Source organism: Podarcis filfolensis (genome assembly GCF_964270895.1).
Source record: "Podarcis filfolensis genome assembly, chromosome: 2".
NCBI lineage: Eukaryota > Metazoa > Chordata > Lepidosauria > Squamata > Lacertidae > Podarcis > Podarcis filfolensis.
Window position 1 is genome coordinate 6,494,338 of NC_139605.1, and position 24,211 is coordinate 6,518,548.

Sequence of the window (24,211 nt, forward strand, 5' to 3'; positions counted from 1 at the left end):
TGCATGGCGCCCAGAGGCGCTGGGGAAACCTAGCCAGATGGGCGGGGTATAAATAAATTGTTGCTGCTGCTGCTGTTGTTGTTGTTCCTTCCTGCATCTAGTGCAGGGTTTCCCCAAACTTGGGTCTCCTCTAGCTGTTCGGACTACAACTCCCATCATTCCCTAACTAGAGGGACCAGCAGTCAGGGATGATGCGAACTGTAGTCCGGAAACAGCTGGAGGCCCAAGTTTGGGAAATCCTCCTCTATTGGGAGTGAATGACCTCCACTCTGTGCTGTCAAAAGGGCTTTTGTCTCCCTTGGGATTTTCCAACATCAGGAGCTCAGGAAGCTGCCATATCATGCCAAGTCAGACCACTGGCACTGCCCCACTTCCCTAAATGGGTCAGCAATCACTGCCGCTAGTTCAGACCCCAGTGGAGTCTATGTGCATCCATCTTGTGCACCTGAGTGGATCAGTCAACCACCTGAGAACCAATCCTTTCAAACATTTGATTTGAAAAACGGAGAAACTGTGGAATATATTGAAGCGACGATCTCACGGGCAATAATAACATAGTATCATTTAATAGGGATAAATAAGAAATGCTATGTGATGCTACAGCCTGGTCTGAATATTAACCAGGCTATCTATACCTTTAAGGATCGAGATTCAGGTAGGTAGCCATATTGGTCTGACGCAGTCGATATATACACAGTGGTACCTCAAGTTAAGTACTTAATTCGTTCCGGAGGTCCGTACTTAACCTGAAACTGTTCTTAACCTGAAGCACCACTTTAGCTAATGGGGCCTCCTGCTGCACAATTTCTGTTCTCATCCTGAAGCAAAGTTCTTAACCTGAAGCACTATTTCTGGGTTAGCGGAGTCTGTAACCTGAAGCGTATGTAACCTGACCAGCTAAGTTTGTTCTTGGTATAAGCTTTCGTGTGCATGCATACTTCTTCAGATATTTGGTATCTGAAGAAATGTGCACGCACACAATTTTTTTACCTTTCAAATCGGCTGGCAAAGGGAAATGGGTTAAGAGATCAAACAGGTTTCGAGAAAACCAATTGCTAATATACACAGGCATAATGTACACCGTTTATTATTTTTTTTACTTGCTTATCTAAAGCATTTTTTTTACCCTGCTCTCAAACAGTCCTTCAACTCAGGCTAACAATCTAAAAGACACAACACAAAAAGAAAAAGGATCAGGAGGGAGGAGGAGAAAAGCACATTCAAGTATAATTGCAATTTCCTTGTAATGACCAGTGCCAAAAGCTGAGCCAATGAGAAGCCTCTTCTCTCCAGTCTAGCCTGATGGAATGGCAAATGGGGGGAAGAACCTGATGAGCAGGACCAGCCCTACCATTGGACAGTGGGGCGGAGATTGATGATTTGGGGCATCATTGACAAGGCAGCAAATGTATGGTCAAGTAGTTTTATTTTACTGGCATGGAGGGGGAAGAGACACTTGTGGGATCTTGTGCCTAAGGGGCCAGAATAACTTCCCTAGCTTTGGATATTCCACACTTTGACTTACGGAGCAGGCCTCAAGCAAAAATAGAAAATAAAAATTCCCCTGCTAGCTTTGCTGAGGTCAGTTGTCGGTCTTATAAAGAGGTACCCCTGACCGTTAGGTCCAATTGCGGACGACTCTGGGGTTGAGCACTCATCTCACTTTATTGGCTTAGGGAGCCGACATCAGCTTCCGGGTCATGTGGCCAGCATGACTAAGCCGCTTCTGGCGAACCAGAGCAGCGCATGGAAACGCCGTTTACCTTCCCACCAGAGTGGTACCTATTTATCTACTTGCACTTTGACATGCTTTCAAACTGCTAGGTTGGCAGGAGCAGGGACCGAACAATGGGAGCTCACCCTGTTGTGGGGATTCGAACCACTGACCTTCTGATCGGCAAACCCTAGGCTCTGTGGTTTAGACCACAGCGCCACCCGCGTTGGTCTTATAGTACTGTACAAATCAAAAGTGAATTCAGCTTTTCCTCAGACACTGTAAAAAGTTCTGGATAAAAGAGGCAATATTCAATTTCTGGGAATAAGCCCCTTAGAATAAGCATACAGAGTGTATGTGGATTCTGTTCCCTTGGGCTTTCAGGAGTCAATTTTTACCCAAACCAAACAGCGTGGGTGTATCTGTGTTTGAGACAAACTCACCTGAGCAAACAGCATTTCTGCTTAGGAGCTACTCATATCCCACCTCGGAAGGTGACCTTAAATTCCCAAAAAGACTTTGGCGGGACATTGTGCGGTGGCGAGTGGAAGCCTAGCAGGAGCTATCCCCTGCCACGATTTATACCACATTTTGGACCACCAATCAATTACCTATAGACCATAATTTCTCTCTATGTTACTAAAGCAAGTGGAAATCAAATTTTTAAAAACAGGTTTCTTTGTTGTCAGCACATCAATATGACTCCTTGCCTGGCGTTCATTTCTACAGTGAGTGATAGAATCTCGTTCTACAGTTTTTCCTGAGTGTGGAAGAGTGAGGTGTATCTTCTGGATAAAGCTCTATCCATGTCCAAAGGATTGGTTTCTTCCCTGCGTAGATTCTTCGATGACGTTGAAGGTGTGCAGTAATGCTGAGGTGATGTTGATATTCTGCCTGGTGAATTACTTGATGAGATCATTGGTTTTTGGGTTGTTGTTTTTGTAAATAACTTTTTATCGCATCTCCAACGGTGACAGTCTACAAATGATGATGTTACTGTTCAGACAGAAGTATTTTCCACTCTCTAATCAATTACACAGTTTCCCCAGGGTGTGAATTCTTTTGATGAGAAGCTAAAGTTTTCTTTTCACCAAAGCTCTTTCCACACTCTGAGCAACGAAACGGTTTCTCCCCTGTGTGGATTCTCTGATGAGAAGTGAGGTATCTGCTGAGACGGAAGCACTTCCCACACTCCAAACATTTATATGGCGTCTCCCCTGTGTGAATTGTTTGGTGAGAGGTCAGGTGACTCTTCTGAGTGAAGCGTTTCTCGCACTCGGGGCACTGATACGGTTTCTCCCCTGTGTGAAGTGTTTGGTGGGACGTAAGGTGGGAAATACTGATGAAGCTCTTTCCACACTCTAAGCATTGATACGGCGTCTCTCCCGTGTGAAATTTTTGATGATTCATTAGAGTTATATTGTGCCTGAAGCTCTTTCCGCACTCCAAGCACTGAAATAATTTCTGTCCTGTGTGAATGGTTTGATGTGAAGTGAGATATCTCTTCTGCCTGAAGGTCTTTCCACATTCCAAGCACTGGTATGGTTTCTCCCCTGTGTGGATTCTCTGATGAGGGATGAGGTTCACCTTCCGAGTGAAGCACTTTCCACACTCCAAGCATTTGTATGGTTTCTCCCCTGTGTGAATTCTTTGATGATTAGTGAGAACCCACTTGTGAGCGAAGCTCTTTCCACATTCCTGGCACTGGTATGGTTTGTCATTTGCAGGCGTCCTTTGAGGTGTGGTGGGGCTGGAACCAGGCTGAAAACCCTCTCCACCTGCTGCAATGAAAACAGGAAGGAGACTGAGATAGAAATGGAGCCCTTTAAAAAATAATTCAATTAGGCTTTTCATTTATATGGAAAAGTGGAATTACAGAACTATAGAAAAACTAATGTATAAAGTTTGAATTTTAGCATTTATACATGCCAGCAGTGGGGCAGGATGGGGCATGAGATTCTATAGCACAAGAAATGCCCTATCTGTTAATTTATGCTGATTTTTATGGGTTGTTGTTGTTTTACAATTTTTAGAATAAATAAATAAATAACATTTTGGACATTACCTTTAAGTCCTTTAAGGACTTTAAAACAGATTTTATATTGATTTATGTATCTATATTTATATAGTGCAGTACAGTGGTACCTCGGGTTAAGAACTTAATTCGTTCTGGAGATCCGTTCTTAACCTGAAACTGTTTTTAACCTGAAGCACCACTTTAGCTAATGGGGCCTCCAGCTGCCACTTCATCCTGAAGCAAAGTTCTTAACCAGAGGTACTATTTCTGGGTTAGCGGAGTCTATAACCTGAAGCGTCTGTAACCTGAAGCTCTGTAACCCGAGGTACCACTGTATCATTACAAAAGATATATCAAAGCGGTTTCCAGAAATGTAAACAAAGCCATAACAATAAAACCATAAAAAAGTTAAAAGGATCAATAGTCTGGGATGGCAGGAGGTGAAATCCAGCAACATCTGAATTTTTATTTATTTAAGGTTGTACCTTGATTTTCAAACAGCTTAGTTAACGATCAACTTTGAACTTTGCCTTGGAAGCCGAATGCCCGGAGCAACTTCCGCGGCTTCCGATTGGCTACAGGACTCCCCTACTGCCAATTGGAAGCTGCGCCTTGGTTTCCAAACGTTTCGGAAGTTGAATGGACTTCCGGAACGCATTCTGTTCGAAAATCAAGGTACGACTGTAGTTACTTATTAAAATTTGAATAGTACCCTTTACCCAAAGCTCTTCAGGAGTTCCATAATATTAAACGTAGCTGTCAACTTTTCCCTTTTCTTGCGAGGAATCCTATTCGGAATAACGGAATTTCCCTTAAAAAGAGGGGAACGTTGACAGCTATGATATTAAAATACAAAATAAGAACACAAAATAGATAATAAAAGCCAAGCCAAACCCTGGATGGCTTCAGGATCACCCCAGAAACACGAGAGAAACACGGAGCCTCACCGAGGGAAATGACAACCTTACAGTTTTCCTCCATGACGTCCTTGTGCAGCCCTCTCTGGTCAGGATCCAGCAGAGCCCATTCCTCCTCAGTGAAATGCACAGCCACATCCTGGAACGACACGGGACCCTAAAAGAGAAAGATTAACATGTTCCTCTTTAAAGGGAACATAAACATGATCTGGGACACGGGTGGCGCTGTGGTCTAAACCACAGAGCCCAGGACTTGCCGATCAGAAGGTCGGTGGTTCGAATCCCTGCGACGGGGTGAGCTCCCGTTGCTCGGTCCCTGCTCCTGCCAACCTAGCAGTTCGGAAGCACCTCAAAGTGCAAGTAGATAAATAGCCAGAAGGTAAGTGGTGTTTCCGTGCGCTGTTCTGGTTTGCCAGAAGCGGCTTAGTCATGCTGGCCACATGACCTGGAAGCTGTACGCCGCTTCCCTCGGCCAGTAAAGTGAGATGAGCGCCGCAACCCCAGAGTCGGCCACGACTGGAACTAATGGTCAGGGGTCCCTTTACCTTTAAACATGATCTACCAGCAAAACCCAGAAGGTTAGACAAAGGAAAGGTGGCCAGGTCTTATTGTCCAGGATTTTAAACCAGGATAAAATCTGACAACATTTGGAATATGAGTTCATACAGGAAGTAGCAGGCTATTAATATCAATGTATGCCCGTGGACTGCCTCGCCAGAGTGGTGCATGTTCTGGTTATCTCCCGCTTGGACTACTGCAATGCCCTCTACGTGGGGCTACCTTTGAAGGTGACCCGGAAACTACAACTAATCCTGAATGCGGCAGCTAGACTGGTGACTGGGAGTGGCCGCCGAGACCATATAACACCGGTCCTGAAAGATCTTCATTGGCTTCCAGTACGTTTCTGAGCACAATTCAAAGTGTTGGTGCTGACCTTTAAAGCCCTAAACGGCCTCGGTCCAGTATATCTGAAGGAGTGTCTCCACCCCCATCGTTCTGCCCGGACACTGAGGTCCAGCGCCGAGGGCCTTCTGGCGGTTCCCTCCCTGCGAGAAGCCAAGTTACAGGGAAGCAGGCAGAGGGCCTTCTCGGTGGTGGCACCCGCCCTGTGGAACGTCCTCCCATCAGATGTCAAAGAGAAGAACAACTACCAGACTTTTAGAAGACATCTGAAGGCAGCCCTGTTTAGGGAAGCTTTTAATGTTTAATAGACTATTGTATTTTAATATTCTGTTGGAAGCCGCCCAGAGTGGCTGGGGAAACCCAGCCAGATGGGCGGGGTTTAAATAATAAATTAGTAGTAGTAGTAGTAGTAGTAGTAGTAGTAGTATTAGGATGATGCTTCTGGCCCAGAGATGGAAAGAAGGAGAAGTATCGCCCAGAGAAGACTGGGCGATGGAATATGCAGAAATGGCAAAACGTGATGGGGAAAGATCACCAACCAGGAAGACCAAGTATTTTCAGAAGACTGGAATAACCTTTTTAATATATTCGAAAGACCACTGTAGGCAGTTGAAATCCTTGGCAGGAATGCAATGACACTTGTGAAGTAAAATGAACTTTGGTTACTATCATTATATCGCAGATAGATAACAGTAAATGATGCAGGAATTCTTTTATTTTTATTTTTAAGAAATGGAACCCATGGTGGGAGGGAAGGAGGTCTGAAGGTTAGAAAGAACCTCTTTTTATTTTTTCCTCAGCATGGCTATGTTTATTGTGTACAACTTTATGTAAAACTAATAAAAAATTATTTTAAAAAAGCAAGAAAAGAGGATAATAATTTATTATTATTACAACATCAATTTATATAAGAATGTATGGGAGTATATTACATTAGGCTTTTGCACTTTGTTTGTTTTAACTCATTTTTTTCCTCTTTCTTACGCACATCGTGGTTCTTTTCGCCCCTTAACTCCCCCCCGCCCCGTATCACTTTATTTCTAAAAATGAAATAAGGATTTAAACCTTAATGATGGGCACCCACAGCCTTCGTCAAAGGAAGAATCAAAGGGAAGGAGAGAGATTTGGTCAGGCCCAGGGAGGTGGCAGCGGGCAGAGGGACTGCCCCCCCAGCCCTTCTTTTCCCCTACCTGATCTGTTGCCATGGCAACTGCTTCCCCTCTGCCAGAAGGAAGACGCAGCCGAGATGGTCCTTCCAGCATCATTCCATCACCTGCGAGAGACAAGGAGGGGGAAAGAGACATCAGCAGGCATATGCCTCAGAGGCAAGAGCCACATGTTGAAAATACACACTGAGGTAAGTTTACAGATTGTCTCACCCGTTTTATACACTCTGAATGTTTAGGTCCCCCCCTTTTTTTATTCATCTCCACTCCTCGTAGGCCATTACTTACAAATCAAGCGTTTTCCTCCATGTGGAATAACAACAACAACAACAACAATTTTTAATTTGTACTCCGCCCTCCCCCGCCGGTATTAGCCGGGCTCAGGGCAGCTAATACCAGCAAAATTACAATAAAAACATAATGGGAGGGGGAACCAATTTAAAATACAGGTTAAAAATACAATTTAAAATGCAGCCTCATTTTAATAGTAGCCCATAGATCAAAACCAGAAGGCGAGGGAAACATAAGGGTCAGACTGAGTCCAAACCAAAGGCCAGGCGGAACAGCTCTGTCTTGCAGGCCCTGTCTTGCAGGTCCAGTCGTGGCCGACTCTGGGGTTGCGGCGCTCATCTCGCTGTATAGGCCAAGGGAGCCGGCGTACAGCTTCCAGGTCATGTGGCCAGCATGACAAAGCCACTTCTGGCGAACCAGGGCAGTGCACGGAAATGCCATTTACCTTCCCGCCGGAGCGGTACCTATTTATCTACTCGCACTTTGACGTGCTTTCGAACTGCTAGGTTGGCAGGAGCAGGGACCGAGCAACGGGAGCTCACCCCGTTGCGGGGATTCGAACCGCCGACCTTCTGATCAGCAAGCCCTAGGCTCTGTGGTTTAACCCACAGCACCACCTGGAGAGGGGGCATCAAATTTTGTCTTCATTCCCTGTGTCATGCCAAAGTATTCTTGCAGCCCACTTAGTCTGAGAGGTTGGGCTGCCCTGTCTTTATTGCATCCACTGTCTTAATTGCATAGCAGCGCATCAGACCAAGTTAAGGCCTGCCCCGTTAATCCTTACCTGGTATGGCGGCTCCTTTGTCCCCCTCCTGCATGACCACCCATCTCAGGGGACTCCCTCTGGTGTCCAAAGGAGTCTTCTCTGCCTCAGGGAAACCAGCGGCCCCTTCTGCAAACAGGCCCTGTTAAGTTGTGGGTGAATATATCAGACGACACAGCGATTCTTCAAACAGCTCTTGTTTATTCACAGGCCAGAACAGAACTGAACTGAAGGGTTCAGCCAGCCTGCTTATATAGAGCTCCGCTAGAACACAACAGTAACCATTTTCTGTAACTATCCAATCACTGAATGTCACTTTCGATCCCTTATTTGCATATGTGGACCTGAACTATCTACAGTATCCCCCTGCTGGCCCAGGGTGAAAACTTCAGTACATAACAGGCCCTTTGCCAGAAACAGGGATGGGGAGCAGGATTAGAAAAGGAGTATCAGAGGAAAAGGCTTGGGACGCTTTCAGAAAAGGTTGGCAAATGACGGAAAGTGGGGTTTTCATACGTGAATTATTATTCTTATTATTGACATTATTAACATCCCAAATAGCAGGGTATTACAGAGCTGTCATACATCCTGGTTTTCCCAGATACATCCTGGAATTGGGCTGCAAAATGACGTCCGGGCGGATTTTTGCTAAACTGGCAAAATGTCCAGGGAAACCCGGACGGGTACGGCAAGCACGGCGATTTTTTTATACAGTGGAATCTCGGTTTCCAAACGTAATCCGTTCCAGAATACCGTTCGACTTCTGAAACGTTCGAAAACTGAAAAGCCGAAGCCTCAATACATTAGGGAAACTCAAAATGGAAGCCGCGTAGCACGTTCGGCTTCCGAAAATCATTTGAAAACCGGAGCAATTACTTCCAGGTTTTTGACGTTCGGGAACTGAAACATTCGACTACGGAGGAGTTCGAAGACCAAGGTTCCACTGTATTAAAAAATGCTTTAAAAATCCAAGAAAAGCCCCAAAACAACTCTTACCAAAGGGAAAAAACAAACTCAACGACCTTTTGTATATATCATGCAAACAATCACTAAATAGTGGTGGTACACCAATATTTATGAAGACACCAATATTTCCTGAGCTGCCTGGATAGCAAATACTGAGCATCAAAATCCAAAGCCTAGGAAATAAAATTCCACCAGATGACACAGAAACATTCTGGAGTCTCCATGCCCAAGGAAACTCGCAATCTATGTGTGATTTCTTTCCCGGCAAAAGCAATTATGGGGTACTCTCCCTCACACTCCTGCCCCCTAAAAATTAGGATATAAAGCTCTCACCTGCTGCTCTTCCTGCTTCTGGTCCTCTGCCCGGCTCAGGAGGAAACCTTCAGCCAGGGCCACCGCCTGATAGCTGGTCTCCGCTCCACATTCCCTCACCCAGTTCTCCATCTCTGGGGGGAGGACAGCCAGGAACTGCTCCAGGATCACCAGGTCCAGGATCTGATTTTTCGTGTGTCGCTCTGGCTTCAGCCACTCACGGCAAAGGCGGTGGAGCCGGTTGCAAACCTCTCGGGGCCCTTTGGCCTCCTGGTAGCAGAAATGCCTGAACTGCTGGCGCTGTACATCTGAGCTGAGGGCATCCTCCTCGCCCAGGATCTCCTGCGTGGTTCTTTCCAAAAATTCTCCACTGTTCCCAATGTTGAAGTCATCAGACACTCTTGTAGGCCCAGCTAAGTCTTGCTTGTCCATCACTGATCTGGGCTCCAAAGAAGATTCCGAATATTCCTTCTTCTTCAAAAACTGTGCTGACCAGAGGTGTTACACCAATTCCTGCAAAGCCAACACATTGTCTTGTTAGAGAATTATTGCACTGTCTTATTTGCTTATTTATATTTTTTCAAATATATACATTTAATTAGTTTTACAATCTATTTAACATTTCCAGGTTGTGACTTCCTTCCCCTCTTTCTGCGGTCCCTTATTTTTTTTAATGTCTTCTGCATCTTCAAGTTCATTTTACTTGCTCATTTATTTTTCTTCTGTAAATATATATACTCTTATAAAACTGCAGGTTGTTACATTAATCCTGCTAATGTTTTTATCTGTTTACAATTGATCTGTAAATATTCAATGAACCATTTCCAATCTTTTATAAGAAGTTTGTTATCTTGATTTCTTATTCTTCCTGTAAGTTTCGCCATTTCTGCATATTCCGTAAGTTTTTATATCTACTCCTCTTTTTCTGGGACTTCTGCTTCTTTCCATTTTGGGGCAAGTAACATTCTTGCTGCTGTAGCCACATACATAAATAAATTTCTATACAATTTATGTAGTTCTGTACCTATAATTCCCAAAAGAAAAGATTCTGGGTTGTTGTTTTTTAAATAAAAGTTATTTTGAACATCCTTTTCAATTCATTATGTATCATTTCCCAATAAGCTTTAAGCTTACTACAAGACCAGAATCATTGCATTGTCAGGGCTGGAAGATTTTCCCACAGGAAACCAGCGTGAGTTTGGCTTGCAAATAGTTCTTCCCAAGTAAGGAGAAGCAGGTGAATTGTATGCCAAGTCCCACATCAAATACTGGAGGGAGATTCCTCCACATGAAGGCCATGGACTGATTGATTGATTGATTGATTTCATTGGAAGCCTCCCATCTTTTTGAAAGGATGCAGTAACCTTGACAGCTCTTCCCCCTCCCCTCAGCCTTCCACCAAGTCCATAGCCAAGGCCTTTAACCCTCACTCTGTAATCACAGAACTGTAGGTTCCTATAATTCAACCCCCTGAAATGCAGGAATCTTTTTGCCAAACATGGGGCTCAAACCCACAACCGTGAGATTAAGCGTCTCAAGAGACAGTTGCCTCTTCCTGCATTGTGGGGGGTTGGACTAGATGACCCCCGGGTCCCTTCCAACTCTAGGATTCTAGAATTTGTATGCTCTGCCGACTGAGCTATCTCATGGTCTATAAACCATAGCCACACAAGTGTGTTCTATTCAAAGTGTTGGTGCTGACCTTTAAAGCCCTAAACGGCCTCGGTCCAGTATACCTGAAGGAGCGTCTCCACCCCCATCGTTCTGCCCGGACACTGAGGTCCAGCGCTGAGGGCCTTCTGGCGATTCCCTCCCTCCAAGAAGTGAGGTTACAGGGAACCAGGCAAAGGGCCTTCTCGGTGGTGGCACCCGCCCTGTGGAACACCCTCCCACCAGATGTCAAAGAGAAAAACAACTACAAAGCAAAATTCTTAACCTGAGGCACTATTTCTGGGTTAGCGGAGTCTGTAACCTGAAGCGTATGTAACCTGAAGCATATGTAACCTGAGGTGCCACTGTACCAGACTTTTAGAAGACATCTGAAGGCAGCCCTATTTAGGGAAGCTTTTAATATTTAATAGACTATTGTATTTTAATATTCTGTTGGAAGCTGCCCAGAGTGGCTGGGGAAACCCAGCCAGATGGGCGGGGTATAAATAAATTATTATTATTATTTCAGTTGGCGCCCCTTGTCTTCAATCCACGGGGGGTTCCAGCTTCCAGTCGCTCTTTGCATTCAGCGGCAAAAGGTCTCCCACCCACCCCCGTCTTCCACGCATCAGGGGTTGCACATCTGAGCCGCATGTCGCTGGGACCCTTTTAAACGCCAATTCAGGGGAGGGAGCGCAGGAAGCGGCACCGCTAACTCATTCCCACAGCACTGCGTATCTGCTCCAAATTCCCTCCACCCGCATAAGAAAGAAAGAAAGAAGGAAGGGAAGTTCAGAAGATTCTTGGGAATCTTGTTTTTTATATAATATGTTGTGGTGTGAGTGTAAATTTTAACATGGAAAATCAAATAAATAAATCTGTAGGGTGGATGGAAGGAAGGAAGGAAGGGGTGAAATGATAAATGGGATGGGGGTCTCTCCTGCTGCTCTTGGGGCCCCACGATCTCCCAATAGGTTAACAATCCACCTCCCCTTTCTTTGTATGGCATTCACTGGGTGGCGTAATACTAATATTATTCTTTTAAATTTATATCCTGCCCTCCTCAGCCAAAGCCGGGCTCAGAGCGGCTAACAACAGTAAAAATAACATAAAATCGTAATCAGTTAATTGAAATACATTCTAAAATCAATTCATTCCAAAATGAATTCAAAATCAAATTAATGGCAACCATTGAGCTAGAGTAGGAACCCGGGTACCCCCCCAGGGGGGGTTTCAGCCCCCACCCCAGCTGTCATTTTCCTGCCTGTCGCCACCCCCGACCATGCACCTTCCCCCGCAGCCCTGGGGCTCCCCTTCACCCAAATGCACAAACAATGTGCATGCCCCCCCCGCCCCGCCCCCGCTCACCAGATCCCAGAAGGGACCACCCACGCAGCGCTTGCAAGAGACAGATGAACCGGGCAGGAAAGCAGAGGGGCGGAGGCGCCCTCCCCACACCCCCCCCGCCCCATCCTCTTCCTCCCATTGCCTTCCCGTCTAGGCATCCTGCTCCGTTCACTTTAACCCTTAGAAGGTTAGGTGCAGGAGGAATCGTAGAGTTCGAAGGGATCCCAGGGGTCATCCAGCCCGACCCTGCGCAATGCAAGAATAATTTGCCCAGCGCGGGACTCGAACCCAAGACCCTCCTGCTCTAGCGACTGAGCTGTCCCACCCCGCCCTTCCCAAAACAGTGCCTGAGCCTCCCAGGTGCACGTTTCTTCAGGTTTCATCCAGCGTCTCTGGATCATCCGTGCAAGAAATATAAATAAAGAGGGGGGGGTGCCAAAGAGGTTTGGGGGCCGAGCCTTGCACGTGATGCTCCTGCCCCACCGCATGACCGGAAGTGCGGGCTACCCGCCTCTTCCCCCACCCTCTACGATCAGCTGCCTGTGGGAGCCTATCTGCTCTGCTCATAGTGAAATGGGTTTGACAGCGAGGAGACAGAAGGGAGCAAAGAGTTAGAGGTGGGGAAAGACCGGGGTTTTGCTTTGTATAAAGTGTTGCAGGAATTTATGTATAGGTTGGGGGGGAGGTTGTCCCTACAGCAGATATCATGCACATGCAGCCCACTACCGAACTCGGCACAATCGCTTTTGTGACTTTTGTGATTTGTCCCCACAAAACACTTCATCACAGTTTCTTCCTATCTATTCAAAGGGCCTTTGCTGCACGATACCAAATGTAAGAATTCACTGATAAATGTATCTATGTACTGGATCACAGGGGAAACTTCAGAAATTCATATAGACATGTGAGCTCGGCTACTCAGCAGCCCCTCTGCCTGAGTGATAATCCCTGGCATCCTGATACCTGAGTGCCATTCCAGAAATAACAAACCCAGATGAAGACAAAAGGGTGTGATTAACTTGGCTGGGAAACAGGGAAATGTAAATATCTCTTTTGTTACACTTGATGGGTGTTTGGTGGAGGGCAAGGAGAACCATGGGGCAGGGTCCAGGACGCCACCAGACCTCCCCTTTCATGATGTAACCATGATGTATGAGTGATGTAGTTTGGGGGAAGATGTAACATGGGGATTAGCAGCTAATAAAAGTATGGGTGCTCTTTTGTTCAGGGCTTCCATTTTGTTCCACCTTGAGGCAGGTGGGAGTCCTGTCGTGATAGTCTTCAATAAAGACCAAGCCTACTGGCTGCTGTTTTGCTCTGGTATTCCTGGCTGGTGTCCTTGTTTTTTTGTCCAAGGGAGCCCTCAGATTTCTCCGTTAACAAAAGCAAGGTGTGTAAAAGATGGAGGAACCCTCCGCGCTCCCATTGCAGAACATCTGAGGGCTTATGATAATAAGAATTTATAATAATAAGAATTTATTATTTATACCCCGCCCATCTGGCTGGGTTTCCCCAGCCACTCTCTCCTCCGCAGACTGACGCAAAGTGGTACCCAAACTTCATCTAGCAGGGCATCCCCACCTTCAAGCCTTCCCTCTTTCTGTGGGGGTGCTGACCTTGTTCAAAGGAAGAAGCAGCAGCCTTGAAGGGCATCGTCCCACTTCCCTGTCACCTCCCTGTATTTGAAGAACACACAGCAGCAGAACAGAAGAAAGTCTGGATGTAAGTGGGGGGGGGCAGCGAGAAAATAAGGGTCACTTTTGTTTTCTCACTGCCCCCGACCCTCAAAAAAGCCTAGACCCAGACTTACGCTCGGTGCTTTGTGGAGCACAGGGTGGCCGAAGGGTGTCAAGCAGCTGGCTGTCCGGTGCTTGAGAGGAACCACGATCGATATCAGGAGATTCGACAAATGAATTGCCCTGCCCTCCTATGGAAGTTGGCCAACAGGGCTGGAGACAGATAACTATCTGGCCCACCAGCCCACACACAGTTTCCCACCCTGAAAGAGCAACGGACACATGAAAACAAAAGGGTCCCTCTTCTGGGGAGCTTCAGACTTACAATTTTGACCCTGCAGGTAAAGGTCCACGAAACATAGGCCCAAGAGAGATTGGAGCAGAAAGAGATGAAAAAGGAAAAGGCCTTTTGACCTCCCTGCGTTCAGATTTGACAGGTGTCACTGCAGGCGTCTCCAGCCCCTCCCCTCCGTGCTGAGGTGAGGACAGTCAACAAAAACACAGTTTAAGACATTTATTTCACTTATTTATACAAAAAGCTCTATCCTGTTTTTCTAGCACCAACATACCACACAGAGCATCCCTTCCTTGTTTTACACAGCTGTGTCCAGTACTGTAAATATGCATTTCTTCTTCTTTTAGATGCTTTCAGAAAGAGAAATGAAGCATTTCTTAAAGAGGTTTGCAACCCAAAGTCCACTTAGATGAGAAAATGCACCCAGCTCCTCCCAACGCCAGAGTTACGCTTGTTCAATGATATCCCAAATCTCTCCCTATCCCCGTTCCTCCACCCATCAGTTGCAGGAGTGAAACAAAGTTTGACTCTTCCTGCTAGGACCACCCTGGGCATCCATCACATGATATATGTTTGCTTGTTTGTTTGTTTGTGTGTCAGTATCTACACACAATACACACACTAGCAGAAAGCAACTGGTGTCGCTCAGGAATTCTAACAAACCCCAAAATACTGAATTCATACATGGATAATGTAACTTGTTTGCTCCTAGGGCTGCACCCCTCTCCCTAACCAGGGGGACACCCAACCAGGATCTGGCCCCAAATCAATTTGGGGTCAGGGTTAATGTTTAATTGGGGATTTAAAAAACCCTACATGGTCAGGGGTGGGGGAGAGAGCCTTGAATTCATGAATTCATATGGTAATGCTTTCCACACTCACAGAATTCACATGCTTTTCCACTGAGTGAATTATCTGATGATAAGTAAGAGTTATAGTCTATCTGAAGCTCTTTCCACACTCCAGGTACTTATATGTTTTTGCCCCTGAGTGAATTCTTTCATGACGATGGAGGTATGCCCTTGTATCGAAGCCGTTCCCACGCTGCACTGGTATGGTTTCTCCTGCGTGTGAATTCTTTGATGAGAAGTGAGGTCCCTGCTCAGACAGAAGCACTTTCCACACACCAAGCACTGATACGGTTTCTCCCCTGTGTGAATTCCTTGATGATAGGTGAGATTTGCCTTTTGTGTGAAGCCCTTTCCACATTCCAAGCACTGATACGGTTTCTCCCCGGTATGAACTCTCTGATGAGCAGTAAGAATCGTCTTCTGTGTGAAGCACTTCCCACATTCCAGGCATTTGTATGGTTTCTCCCCTGTGTGAACTCTTTGATGGCGAATGAGGTCTTTGTTCAGGCAGAAACCCTTTCCGCACTCTGAGCATTTATATGGTTTGTCTCCGGTATGAATTTTTTGATGAGAAGTGAGGCTCGTCTTTTGCATGAAGCTCTTTCCACATTCCAGGCATTTATGTGGTTTCTCCCCAGTGTGAGTTCTTTGGTGATAAGTGAGATCGCACTTCCGAATGAAGCTCTTTCTGCACTCCAAGCATTCGTACGGTTTCTCCCCGGTGTGAATTCTTTGGTGGTAAGTAAGAGTTAAATTCTGCCTGAAGCTCTTTCCGCACTCCAGGCACTGATATGGTTTCTCCCCTGTGTGAATTGTCTGATGACAGGTGAGATTCCTCTTCTGAGTGAAGCTCATTCCACACACTAAGCATTGATATGGTTTCTCCCCTGTGTGAGTTCTCTGATGATCAGTGAGCTTCGTCCTGCTGCTGAAGAACTTTCCACACTCCAAACACTGATATGGTTTCTCTTCTCTGTGAATTCTCTGATGATTAGTGAGAGTTCTATTTTGTCCAAAGCGCTTCACACACTCCAAGGGTGCATAGGTTTTCTCCACTGTGTGAATTTTCTGATGAGTTTGATAAGTGAAACTTTTGTTCTCATGAAAAGCCTTTTCACACTCTAAGCACCGATATGGCTCCTCCCCTGTGTGAATTATTTGATGTGAAGTCCTGTTCGGATGGAAACTCTTTCCACAGTCCAGGCACTGATAAGGTTTCTCCCCAATATGAATGCTTTGATGTGTAGCAAGATCAGAACTATGATGAAGGCCCTTTCCGCGTGCTGTAATGAAAACAGGAAAATGAGGTAGAAACAGAACCAGAAATCCTTTTGTGACAGACCACATATAGGTGGTTATATTCTGATGACAGAAACCACCAAGACAAGATGGGAGAGCCAGATTTTTTGATTCTAAAGGAGAGTGTCAATTTAGTGGGTGTGACGTGGTGGAATTGAGGGAACAGGGAGGGACATAAGTCGCCGAAGACATGGTAATGTAGTTTCTTTAAAAAGAAAAAACAAGGTTAACATTTAACAAAACAAAACAAAACCCTATTTTTAAGGAATTGTCAAAATTTGAAAATCTATTGTGCATCAGGGCAAGACATAGAAAATAATTCCCCCATTTGAACTGTCGTGCCAAGTTCCATGAATATACAACAGGATTTTTCATGGGCACTTGGGAAATTATTAAATTCATCAGTTTAAAAAAAAATCTAATGTCATTATTAAAGCTTCTTTGCAAATATGGATTATGTGTACAGATATGACCATATATATCTCTCACTTTTACAAACTGTTGTTTTGATTGTGTTCTGGTTTTAATTGTTCATAATGAGCTCCAAGCATTGTTAGCCAACTTGTAGATTTCTGTTCAATGGAAAGGGGTGGGGGATATAAATGTTTCGATAAAGAAAAATAGCTAAACCCTGCTCGATGGAAAGAAGGAGGTACTAAATTATTGGGATTCTGCAAAACGGAAGCAGCAGCTAAAATTCATATATAATTTCTAAATAAATATTATAATCCACTAGGGAAATATACTTTTACTGAGAGAGGCCACGATCCCACAGTTCTCCTCCATGACTTCTTTGTGTAGAGCTCTTTGGTCAGGATGCAGAAGAGCCCACTCCTCGGCTGTGAAACACACAGCCACATCCTCAAACGATGCTGGGTCCTGAAAGAAAAGCAAATATTTCCCCCTTTATAGATAACACCATCCCAATTCATAAAACTCACCAATGCTGCCTACCTGCGACCCCTGCATTCACAGCCTTCCTGTTGGGCAACTTCCTTGACCCCATAACTTCTTTTCTCTTTAAATGCCAAAATACAGACACACCCTGACTACCCCCTGGCAGCCTCCCCACTGGTCCTTCTCCTTACCTGGTCCGTTGCCACAGCAACCGCTTCCCTTCCACCAGAAAGAAATGGATGGTTAAGTCTCGCTGGTATCATTCCATCGCCTGTGAGAGACAAAGGAGGGGGGACAGAGATCAGAATGTGCTTGTCTTAGAGGTTAAGTGGCCCATGTCTAAGCATCCCCTTGACATTACAAAATGTCTCATCTGTCATGTATATTTTGGTTGTTCACAGACGTTTTTATTTTCAGTACAGTCAAACCTCGGTTCCAAACCACTTCTGTTTTGGAACATTTCAGCTCCCAAACGCTGAAAACCCAAAGTAAGCGTTCCGGTTTTCGAACGTTTTTTTCGGAAGCCGAATGTCCAAAGCGGCTTCCACTCGAGTGCAGGAATCTCCTGCAGCCAATCAGAAACCCTGCCTCGGTTCTCGAACATTTCGGAAGCCGAATGGGACAGATTACATTCGACAACCGAGGTTTGACTGTACTGTGCAAACACATCTCTCCCCAGCTGGGATCTTGGCAAACTACAAGTTGGCTTCCATGCGTTCAAGTGCTGAAAATAAACATCACATTGAACTGTGGAAAAGGACCAGAAGGAAGTGTATCTCGCCCCCCTGCACATGTGTGCGCGCGCGAACGTACACGTACGCACACACACACAGAGCAGAGTCAGGAGAACCCAGAAGGATTTCCTGGATTTCTTTCATAACACTGGGAAACAATTTTTTTTTCCATTTTCTGTTGCATGAGATTTTTCAACTGTTCTTATATGTTCTTTCAATGCTGATTTCAAATCTGAAATCAATTTTCATGTACATGCTATAGTTATCTTGCACTTTCCGACTTTTGCCGATATGTCATATTTACACTGGGGATAAGTGGACACTGATACGTTGATCTACCCTAACCACATGGTAATTATTGTTTTGCAAACTTAATTTTTCTTTATTTTTATAGTTTTGTAACCTAACCTAACCTAACCTAACCTAAATATTTGTATTTTTCAGATCGGACCATATAAGAACATATAAGAACAGTTGGAAAATCTCATGCAAAAGAAAATGAAAAAGTTTTTGTTCCCCAGTATACTGTGTATCCCAAGGGAATACATTTTTTTGCATACCTCCAACTGTACATAGATATACATGCCATTTTTAATGCTATACATGTCATGTTCAATGCTATATAATTCACTTACATTTATACTCATTTTGTACTACTTTGGCTATGTGTTTAATAAAATATTGAATTCTTGCATTGTGAAAAACAAAGATTATGGTGAAAAGTGAAAAACAGGAATTGCAAAAAAACTAGAGCTTACAGAACAAAACCAACTTTGATATGAAATCAGCACGTCAAAATCAGGTTTGAACAACTGCAGGAGTCAATGCAACAAAAATTTTGTTTCCCAATGATTAATGGAAGGAGACCAAGTTCAAATTCATGCTCCATTACCCAGCAAGATGGCGCCTCCCTCCTTCTCCTCCTGCACCTTCCACCTTTGCAGGGGAATCTCTCTGATGTTCTCTGGAGCCTTCACAACATATGGGAAATCAGTGGCGACTTCTGTGAACAGACCCTTAACCGGAAAAGAGGGAACGGGGGGGAGGATGAGAAAAGGAGAGTTAGCAGCAAAGGCTTTGGCGTTTGGGACATTTTCAGAACATAGCTGTCAACTTACAGATTTGAAAATAAGGAATCAGCAGCCTCGAGAATAAGGGATCAAGCAGCCAAAATAAGGGATTTTGCTTAGCTTATACAGAAATCCGCCACTGATGGAGCCATGCTGCTTTTGCTGCGACTGACTGTGTTTTGCAGGGGGTTGGACTAGATGATCCTAAGGGTCTACAACTCCGACCAAAGAAGAGGGGCAGACAAAACTGATAAACGACGTCATGATGGCAAAGCTTCCAGGCAGAATTAGAAACCAGGAAGAGGACATCTTTCATAAATAATGGGGAAAGTTTATAATTTAGTTGAAAAGCTCTTGTAAAGAGTTACATACATTGGTAGGATTGACAGAAAACTTGTAGTAAAAATTTGAACTATGGATGGACAAATGATTTATAAAAATAGAGTTATGAAAGGGATGCAGAGGGGGAAATCACTACATTAAGATGTTGCACTGGTTGGAGGGGATGCTAAGCAGCACGTCGGGGCTGCCGTCGTCCTGGCGTGAGGAGTTCCATCGGCCCTTCCCCGCCCAAGAGGGAGGGAGGGAGAGAGACTCTCTCCCACGCCGCCCGTGAGCCCGGCATGAGGCGGTTGCGGCACTGCGACAGCCACTGAAGTGCTGCCCTTCTGCGTTCCTCCTCATCCCCCTCCCTCAGGCCGCCTCCCCAGCCGCCGCTGCCACCTCCGGCTTCCCCTGGCAGCGTGGCGGAAGTCTCGCAACAGAGGGGCTGCCTGCCCGCCCGCCACCACCTATCTCCTCACGACGCACCCCTGAGGCGGAAAAGGGAGAGACAGAGATGTGGCAGCTCGTGCACACGCTCTCTCTCATGTGGCGGAGGACCCCGAGCTGCTGCTTCCCTCCCGAGCCGGGCAAGCATGAAACCTGGGAAATTTAAGGGACATCATCAATAAGGGACAGCAGCGGGACATGGTGCTGGGATAAGGGAGTTTCCCGCCAAATAAGGGACGGTTGACAGCTATGTTTCAGAAAGAATTTGAAAAATATAGGGAGTTTTGGGATTTTCTGCTTCACGTTCCTCAGCCCTTTCAAACCACCAGAACAAAACTTTTCCAAACCTGCGGCTCTTTCGGCTTCCTGTCCTCTGCCTGGCTCAGGAGGAAACCTTCGGCCAGGGCCACCGCCTGGGAACAGGTCTCTGCTCCACATTCCCTCACCCAGCTTTGCATCTCCGGGGGAAGGACAGCCAGGAACTGCTCCAGGATCACCAGGTCCAAGATCTGAGTCTTAGAGTGAAGCTCTGGCTTCAGCCACCGACGGCAAAAGTCATGAAGCAGGTTGCAAACGTCTCGGGGCCCCTCGGCCTCCTGGTAGTGGAACTGCCTGAAACGTTGGCGCTGAGCGTCTGAGCTGAGGGCGTCCTCCGCACCCAGGATATTCTGCACAGTTCTTTCCCAGAATCCCTCACTCCTCCCAACCCGGGTGGTGTCAAGGCCAGCTGTGCCTTGTCCATCCATGTTGGGTCTGTGCTCCAAGGATTCCTCTGGCTCTCCCCTCTTCTTCCAATCTGCCTTTTCAAGGCAAAAGCTGCCCTGATTCAAGGTACAACCAAGCCCTGCAAAGTGAAGAAAATGGCTTGTTAGAAAATCATTGAATTGTTACGGCTAGAAGCTTTCATCAAAGCTGGATGAGTCTGGCTATGAAGCAGCTTTTTGGACGAACAGATGGACAACAAACATGGGTTCTCCAAGTCCTTATGGGGCTAAGTTACTGCAAGGCTGAAAGGAGGAAGACTCGGCATCTAACACCCAGTGGCCTGAAGATCTCACTGCTCTTTCTCCATCTGATTGCATGGCTTATAATAGTCAGTTTCATTTAGATATCTATTTGGCCATTTGGACTGCTTATATTTATATTTACGTATCTACAGGCCCGCCTCTCCTGGTATGCCCCGCAGAGGACCTTAAGGTCCATGAATAACCATAGTTTAGAGGTCCCGGGCCCTAAGGAAGTCAGACTATCCTCCACCAGGGCCAGGGCCTTTTCAGTGATGGCTCCAACCTGGTGGAATGCTCTGTCCCATAAGACTAAGGCCCTTCAGGATTTAACCTACTTCTGTCGGGCCTGTAAGACAGAGCTATTCCGCCTGGCCTTTAATTTGAATTCAGCCTGATCTCTTATTTCCCTTCCCTTCCCTCCCCCTCCCATTTAATGAAGATTACCCACTCTGAGACGCCACAGATAATTCTCCCCTGGCCTCCTTGCTGGCCCAAATAGGACCAATTCAGCCAGCTAGCCCTAAATTGATTTTTGAATTTTATTGTTATTCATATTTTATGCTGCTTTTATAATTAAGTGTCTTAAATTTGTTGTTAGCCGCCCTGAGCCTGGTTTTCTGAACCGGGAAGGGCGGGGTATAATAATAATAATATTAATATTAATAATAATAATAATAATAATAATAATGTATCTCCCATATCAGTCTCTAGAGGTGAGGGGAGACAGACTTTCAGTTCCTCATCAGGCAATGGTGTTCCCACCTGCCTTGCCCCACCTAGCTTTTCCCAGACTATGACTTTGAGAACAGCAGCAGCAGTAGCAGGGAATATTTCATTCATTCAGGGATTTATTTTTTAAAAATAGTTTCATAAGTTGTGCTTCTTTGTTTCTCAATTTGATCCTTTACATGGTTTTGTATGTTTTGTGGTATTTTACGCATTGTGATTTGCTGTTACTTTTATTGATTATATATTGGTAATTCTTTATTGTGGTTGAACTGCTTAATTATTATTTGCTGGTGTTTCCTATTAGATTCTGTTGGATTGCTGAATGTCGCTTTGTTTCATATAAGTTATTGGCTGCAGGAGCTTCCTGCAGCAAATCAGAAGCAGTGCTTTGTTTTCCAAACTTTTTGGAAGTCGGATGGACTTCCGGAACGGATTCCATTTGACTTCCGAGGTATGACTGTACTGAGGATTAGACGGCAGTTATGTCGCGTGAAGGCTCTGGATTAAAGGCTTCCATGCTCCCGGAAATCAGAGGATCCTACATCCATCCTTCTCTCCAGTCCATCCCTTATGGCTCTCAGCCTTCCACTGATTCCAGCCCGCCCCGCCCCCCATAATCCTCACTGCGTAATCCATAAACCACTCGCACACAAGCTGTTTACTTCCAACTGGTACCTGCTGCCTTAGATTAAAAAGGGTTCCCGTTTTCAGCTGTGCCTCTGTACTCCGGGACAAAAAAAAAAAGTTCCACTGCACAGGTCAGGTGCTGCATGTCTGAAAGCGCACACACGAGTGTCCACCGTGCCTGCAGACCCTCCAAGTGTCCCTATTTTCCAGGGATTTACAGAAGCCATCCCGGTTTCTGATTTGATCCCGGAATGTCTCGCTTTTCCCTGGGACCTCCCTATTTTCATCGGGGAAATGCTGGAACGTATGTAGCTATCCGACCCCGACCCCCCCCCACCCAGCCCTGTACAGGGAAGTTTTTTAATGTTTAATATCTTACTATGTTTTTATATATGTTGGAAGCTGCCCAGAGTGGCTGGGGCAAACCATAGGATGATGATTATGATAATATTAAACGAGCGAGGTCCCAACCAAAGAAGAATGGCAACTTAAACTGATGGAATATGCACAGCTTGCGGATCTAACTTACAGAATATGAGAACAAGAAGAACATTTGTTTAAAGAAGATTGGAAAATGTTTATTGACTATATGGGGGGATTGTGTACACTTGAAAACGTTGGCAGCATCAAGATAAATTCAACAGTGTAAATAAGTTTTGGTGGAAGTAATAATGGAATACTGAATGCTTTAGTTTATATAAAATATGCAGGGATTTATGCTATGCAAAATGAACCATGGAAAGAGAAGAAGGGAAGTCACTGATATTTCAAGGTTGTCTAAATGAATATTCAAAGTTGTAAAACAGAAAACTTAATAAAAATTATATTAAAAAGTAAAAATGAAAATGTTGGAGGGTATGTGCCTGACTGTGGTGGCGGTGCAAATACTAACAGAAGCGCAGCTGATGATTCTCGCCCAGCCCCCCACTGCAGACCTACTTGAAACCTCCCCACGGCATGAAACATCCAAGGGGCCTCTTGCTGGCTGCAGAGAGGAGGGAGAAAGAAGCTCAGATCCCTAAAAGCTTGTGTGCAGGGAAGTTTTTAATGTGTGACATTTTAATGTATTTTTAATCTTTGTTGGAACCCGCCCAGAGTGGCTGGGGAAGCCCAGCCAGATGGGCGGGGTACAAATTAATTATTATGATGATTATGATTATTATGTGTTGTGTTGGGCAAATCCCAGGTGAATCTGCGGCAGAGGCTGCCTCCCTATGGGGTAAAGTGGGGCCAGGGTTTGGCTCCCTACACACTCTCAGCTGGCTACCCCTAACCCCCCCACCCCACATTTTCTCCCCATTCAAAGCCTGGGATCCCGGAATCTCCCCCTCCTCACCCCTCCCTTTCAGGTCCTCCTAGGCACCCACCCCTGCATCCCAGGGACCCCTACCCTTCAAATAGACAATTTTTTGGGGGGCGGCTCACCAGATCCCAGGTGGGGCCACCGATGCAGCGCTTGGGGGAGACAGAAGAAGCTTCCCTACAGGAGAGGTGGGTTGGTGGGGGGGTGTGGAGATGCACTTCCGGTATGAGACCACCCTCCCCTTCCTCTCTAGGAATCCTCTCCACTTCCCCTTCCGCTCTAGGAAACCTCTCCACTTCCCCTTCCTCTCTAGGAATCCTGTTAAAGTTCCTTTAACCCTTTAGGATGTTCAGCAGCCTCTTGAAGCCTCTTGATCAGGGGTCAGCAACCTTTTTCAGCTGCAGGTCCCTCAGACCATGTGTGGGGCTGGACTATATTTTTTTTGGGGGGGATAAACAAATTCCTATGCCCCACAAATAACCCAAAGATGCATTTGAAATAAAAAGACACAATATTTGTTGTTGTTTAGTCGTGTCCGACTCTTCGTGACCCCCTGGACCAGAGCACGCCAGGCACTCCTGTCTTCCACTGCCTCCCCCAATTTGGTCAAACTCATGCTGGTCGCTTCGAGAACACTGTCCAACCATCTCGCCCTCCGTCATCCTCTTCTCCTTGTGCCCTCCATCTTTCCCAACATCAGGGTCTTTTCCAGGGAGTCTTCTCTTCTCATGAGGTGGCCAAAGTATTGGAGCCTCAGCTTCAGGATTTGTCCTTCCAGTGAGCACTCAGGGCTGATTTCCTTCAGAATGGAGAGGTTTGATCTTCTTGCAGTCCATGGGACTCTCA

The 24,211-nt window shown here is 45.7% G+C and overlaps 2 protein-coding genes across 4 annotated transcripts; both read right to left on the reverse strand.

Moving 5' to 3' along the window:
- Positions 1 to 1,071: 1,071 nt before the first annotated feature.
- Positions 1,072 to 12,534, reverse strand: LOC310756870 (zinc finger protein with KRAB and SCAN domains 8-like). 2 transcript variants are annotated; one of them, XM_083601759.1, is made up of 6 exons: positions 12,394 to 12,534; positions 9,071 to 9,562; positions 7,793 to 7,913; positions 6,742 to 6,824; positions 4,679 to 4,805; positions 1,072 to 3,495 (listed from the first exon to the last, which is right to left on the reverse strand). In XM_083601759.1, the coding sequence occupies exons 2-6, from the start codon at positions 9,479 to 9,481 to the stop codon at positions 2,747 to 2,749; spliced, it is 1,491 nt and encodes a 496-aa protein (XP_083457885.1). In that variant the 5' UTR covers positions 9,482 to 9,562; positions 12,394 to 12,534; the 3' UTR covers positions 1,072 to 2,746. The 2 variants fall into 2 exon arrangements, with proteins under 2 accessions (XP_083457885.1, XP_083457884.1); XM_083601758.1 differs by lacking the exon at positions 12,394 to 12,534 and adding an exon at positions 12,068 to 12,378.
- Positions 12,535 to 14,281: 1,747 nt separating this feature from the next.
- Positions 14,282 to 23,684, reverse strand: LOC310756682 (uncharacterized protein). Of its 2 annotated transcripts, none has more exons than XM_083601233.1 (6): positions 23,488 to 23,684; positions 20,047 to 20,543; positions 18,751 to 18,874; positions 17,316 to 17,395; positions 16,974 to 17,106; positions 14,282 to 16,211 (listed from the first exon to the last, which is right to left on the reverse strand). In XM_083601233.1, exons 2-6 carry the CDS (start codon positions 20,443 to 20,445, stop codon positions 15,010 to 15,012), a joined length of 1,938 nt encoding a protein of 645 aa, XP_083457359.1. In that variant the 5' UTR covers positions 20,446 to 20,543; positions 23,488 to 23,684; the 3' UTR covers positions 14,282 to 15,009. The 2 variants fall into 2 exon arrangements, with proteins under 2 accessions (XP_083457359.1, XP_083457358.1); XM_083601232.1 differs by having other exon boundaries at positions 20,026 to 20,543; positions 23,488 to 23,626.
- Positions 23,685 to 24,211: the final 527 nt, after the last annotated feature.

Bases quoted from the DNA above. Each gene is read 5' to 3' on its own strand.
- LOC310756870 (XM_083601759.1), bottom strand. From the start codon at position 9,481: ATGGACAAGCAAGACTTAGCTGGGCCTACAAGAGTGTCTGATGACTTC. The intron at 6,825-7,792 runs GTAAGGATTAAC...TGTCTCTCGCAG, and splicing joins CAAAGGAGCCGCCATACCAG to GTGATGGAATGATGCTGGAA. The intron at 3,496-4,678 runs GTGAGGCTCCGT...TTTTCATTGCAG, and splicing joins TAAGGTTGTCATTTCCCTCG to CAGGTGGAGAGGGTTTTCAG.
- LOC310756682 (XM_083601232.1), bottom strand. From the start codon at position 20,445: ATGGATGGACAAGGCACAGCTGGCCTTGACACCACCCGGGTTGGGAGG. The intron at 17,396-18,750 runs GTAATGGAGCAT...TGTCTCTCACAG, and splicing joins GGGAGGCGCCATCTTGCTGG to GCGATGGAATGATACCAGCG. The intron at 16,212-16,973 runs GTATATTTCCCT...TTTTCATTACAG, and splicing joins CGTGGCCTCTCTCAGTAAAA to CACGCGGAAAGGGCCTTCAT.